Source organism: Malurus melanocephalus, unplaced genomic scaffold (genome assembly GCF_030028575.1).
Source record: "Malurus melanocephalus ecotype Western Australia unplaced genomic scaffold, MMel_1.1 scaffold_771, whole genome shotgun sequence".
NCBI classification, from domain to species: Eukaryota; Metazoa; Chordata; class Aves; order Passeriformes; family Maluridae; genus Malurus; species Malurus melanocephalus.
In genome coordinates, this window is record NW_026624003.1 from 129,156 (window position 1) to 133,249 (window position 4,094).

Below are 4,094 nucleotides of genomic sequence, written 5' to 3' on the forward strand. Positions count from 1 at the left end.
TTATAAATGAGCGCGGGCAAAAGCGACGGGGAAAGGGGAGGACAAAGCAGAGGCGGAGGGGGCGCGGGGGGAGCCCGCGGTCCTCAGGGCTGTCCCCGCGGCCGGCCCGGCCTCCGCTGGCTGCTGGGGGTCCGGCGGGTGGGCGTGGGGCCGGGGGCTCGGGAGCCGGAGGCGAAGTCCATCACCTCGGGGGGAGCGCGGCGCAGCTCGCTGCTCCCCATCTCCCTGCGGATCTCGGCCAGCGCCTCTGCCGGGGCGCTCAGCAGGCGCTGGAAGAAGCTCTCCCTGCCCGGCGGCCGCTCCTGGCAGCTGAAGGTGACGGCCGTGCCCTCGCCCGCCCTCATCTCCCGCGAGAAGCCGTCCGAGGTGCCGGCGAAGCAGCGGCCGATGGCGATTTCCTTGGCCAGCCTCGGGCTCTGGTCCGTCACGGTGTAGATGCCGTAGTTGTGGCCCAGCGGATCCAGCGGAGCCAGCATGGAGAAGGCYCCGGTGTGGTTGTTGTCGGCCAGCGGCGGGTGGCGGCTCAGGTAGTCCCTCAGGAGGCCGTTGATGGCCGTGCGGCGGCAGCTGCCCTGGGGGATGATGGACACCAGGGTCCGGTCCACCAGGCTCTGGTCGAAGAGCATCCCGCCGCACTTGAACTCCACGCAGGCCCCCGAGGTGTTGTCCAGCAGCGGATCCCGCACGCTCCGGCTGTCCCGCAGCCCATAGAGCTGCCCCCGGGTGCGGGGGTGGCTCCCCCCGACGTTGCGCGACCTCACCATGTACTCCTGCGGCCCCTCTATCTGCACCTTGATGAAGCACGCCCGGAACTCYTGCGGGTTGGGCCACCACGCCAGGTAGTCGCCGGTCCAGGAGGTGACGTCGCTCTCCTTGAAGGGCACCACGTTGTACTCGTACTTGTCCACCTCCACACGGTAGAAGCGCAGGTGGTTGGCGCTGACCGGCGCCTCCTCGCACTCCCGCAGGCTCCGGTAGGAGTACACGGGGCCGTTGCTCTCGTCCACGTTGTTGGGGTCCGGTTTGGCCACGTTGATCTGGAACGCCGTCTTCTTCAGCGCGGGGTCATCGTGGTCCGAGCGGCGGTAGCCCAGCTTGCCCAGGTAGGGCTGCGAMACCCCCACGGCGTTGGGGTTGAGCTTAGGGCTGGAGGCCACGGCTTCCAGCTCCTCGCCGCCCAGCGTGGCGGTGACCAGCGCGGTGTAGGCGTCGGGGCGCCGGCTGTCGCAGAAGGCGGGCAGGCAGGCGCCGTTGGGCCCGGTCACCACGCTGTCGAAGCGGCCCCACGCCCGCGGGTTGCTGGGGAAGCCGGGCTGCGGCTCCAGGTTGATGAGGCTGATCACCACGCCCTCCAGCTGCTCGTAGGGGTTGAATTTCTCGTTGCTGTAGGCGCGGACCTTGACGAAGCAGCGGCGATCCTCGGGCACGTCCAGGTTGAAGAGGCGGCGCTCGCGGATCTCCAGGTTGCCCACCAGGAAGGTCCTCTCCTCCCTCTTCCTCCGGCCGCCTCCCGCCGGCCGCAGCACCGCCTCCTCCTCCCACAGGCCGCTCTCGGGGTTCAGGGACCACAACTTCATCTTGTGCAGGTGCTCCGCCATCCACACCTGCCCCGCGTCCATCCTCACCTGCACCGGCCCCGCCTGCAGCGCCGCGCCGCTCTCGCCCTCCCGAAAGTCCACGGCGAACATCCCGTAGGTGCGCAGGGGGACGATCTCCCCCTCGGCGTTGGCGAAGCTGAGGTCGCTGGAGGCGGCGCTGGCTGTCGCCATGTCCCGGGGGTCCACGAAGGTGACGCTGGCTTTGACCGTGCCGTTGAAGACCTCSCCCGAGGGCCGCAGGAAGGCGCCGGCGGGCAGGACGAGCTCCCCGACGGGCTCCCGGCCGCCGGCCTCTCCCAGCGGGATGGCGTTGCTCCGGCCGCCGTCCAGCTCCACCGGCTCCTTCTTGCGCAGCATCTTCACCTCCTGGTAGACTGCACCGCCGCGCCGGTCGAAGGGCAGCACCCTGACGGCGTCCACCAAGCGCTGCTGCCCGTCCACGAAGCGAGCGACCAAGCGCTGCGTGTCCGGCGGCACCTCGATGGTGAAGGAGCCCTGGTAGCCGGTGAACCCCACTTTCCTCCCGCCGAGGAAGATGTGCCCGAAGCGCAGCGGCTCCCCGGTGTCCGCCGCCGTCACCCGGCCCTGCACCAGCGCCCGGGGCTGGGCACAGGGCCCGCAGCCGCACTCGGCCACCACCTTGACGGGCAGCAGGGAGCCGGCGCACGGCACCTGCCGCAGCTCCATCCTCCGCACCCCGCAGCACCGCCCCGCCTCCTCCCCGCAGCCCGAGGGCTCGGCGGGGCCGCCGGGGCACGGGGACGGCGGGCAGCGCCCCACGTTGTAGTAGCGGGAGCCGCCGGCGTCCTGGGGGCACTCGCTGGGCAGCTCCACCAGGCTGGGCTCCGGCTCCGCCCTGCAGCTCTGCTGGCCCTGGGCTGGGGGCACGGAGGGGCGGCATTAGCGGGGTCACGGGGGTGTCCCCGCCCCGGAGGAGCCCCCCCGCTCGCTCACCCAGCACTGTGAGCTGTGCCGGCGCCGAGCGGATGGCGCCCGCCTCGGAGCTGGCTTTGCAGTGGTAGGTGCCGGCCTGCGCCGGTGCCAGCCCCCGCAGCGCCAGGCGGCCGCTGGAGCGCTGCGCCTTCCCCTCCAGCAGCGTCCCGTTGTGGTACCTGCGGGGACAGGGGGGACCGGCTCAGCGGGGACACGGCACCGCCGCTTGTGCTCCCCGCTCCCTCCCCAGAGCCCCCTCACCAGTAGTATTTCTGGGGCGCGGGGGTGCCCGAGGCTTCGCAGCAGAAGGTCACGTCCTGCCCGACCTCCCGCACCTTGGCCTGGGGGTGCAGCACCATGTAGGGTTTCTCTGCGGGGGAAAGGAGCAGCGAGCCCATGGGACCCCCGGATCGCCTCTGCAGGGGTGCCCCCCATCCACCCCGCGTTCTCACCGAGCCGCAGCAGCCTCAGGTGCGCCACGGCCACCCCGGAGCCGTTGGTGACGATGGGCGCCAGCCCCGGGGCGAAGCCGTSGCGGTGGGCGCTGAGGTTGGCGGCGGGGCTCAGGCACAGCCCCGCGGCTCTGAAGCGCCCCTGGGCATCGCTGCGGGCCAGCAGCACGGGCGGGCGGCCCTCCAGGAACACGCGGGCGTCCGGCAGTGCCACCCCGGCGGCGGTGACCACGGTGCCCTGCAGCGCGTGCCCGGAGCAGCCTGCGGGGGGACGCGGCTCAGCCCCCGCGGCCGAGGGGGCGGAGGGGACAGGCGGGCACGGGGGGCACCGCGGAGGGGTCCCCGCGTCCCCGAGGGGYGTACCTGGGCAGGGCGAAGGGGGACATTTCTGCACCTCGGTGGCGCGGCCGGGACACGGCGGTTTCTTGGCGGTTTTGCAGCTCCGGCGCCGGACGCGCGTCCCGGCGCTGCCGCAGCTGCGGGAACAGGGGCCCCAAGCGCCCCATTCGGTACAGGTGGGCTCTGGGGGGACACTCCCGGTGGGAATCGGGTCCCCCAAACCCCAGCTTGGGGTGGCCCTGCACCACGGGGCGGGTCACACCCTGGGCACAGGAGCCGGAGATGGTGGCACCAGGTGGCCCTTCCCACCCSCAGCTCCTGTGGGAGCTGAGCCGGGGATTCAGGGTCCCTGGAGAGAGCCCCGTCCCCTGTCACCCGCGGGTGACACCGCAGTGACAGACACCACAGCCACCCCATGGGCACCTCCAGCAGCGACCCCGTGCTTGGGTGACCAATCCTGCCACCCCGTGTCCCCTCCCGGATCACCCAGGGACAGGTGGGTGGCACCGCAGGTTTTAGGGTCCCTACCTGGGCAGGGCCCGGCGCTGCAGGGCCGGCGCTCCACGGCCTTGCCCTGGCACTTGAGCTCCTTGAGCGGGGCCTCGCTGCGGGCGCTGCGGCAGCGCCGGGTGCGGCTCTGGGTGCCCCTGGTGCCGCAGGCGCTGCGCGAGCAGGGGCTCCACGAGGACCAGTGCGACCAGTAAATGTGCTCTGGGGAGGGACTGGGGTTAACTGGGCACCCACGGGCCGTGTCCGGCACCCAAGGGGTTAA

General features: G+C 72.2%; 1 protein-coding gene across 1 annotated transcript in view; it reads right to left on the reverse strand.

Moving 5' to 3' along the window:
- The window catches only part of CILP2 (cartilage intermediate layer protein 2), a 6,786-nt gene continuing 2,692 nt past the window's right edge, over positions 1-4,094 (reverse strand). The window contains exons 4-9 of the mRNA XM_057385044.1: positions 3,851-4,033; positions 3,347-3,505; positions 2,984-3,244; positions 2,793-2,901; positions 2,553-2,710; positions 1-2,476 (exon numbers count right to left, since the gene is read on the reverse strand). Coding sequence (XP_057241027.1) covers positions 84-2,476; positions 2,553-2,710; positions 2,793-2,901; positions 2,984-3,244; positions 3,347-3,505; positions 3,851-4,033 — 3,263 coding nt within the window. The 3' untranslated portion in view covers positions 1-83. The remainder of the gene's footprint in view (positions 2,477-2,552; positions 2,711-2,792; positions 2,902-2,983; positions 3,245-3,346; positions 3,506-3,850; positions 4,034-4,094) is intronic.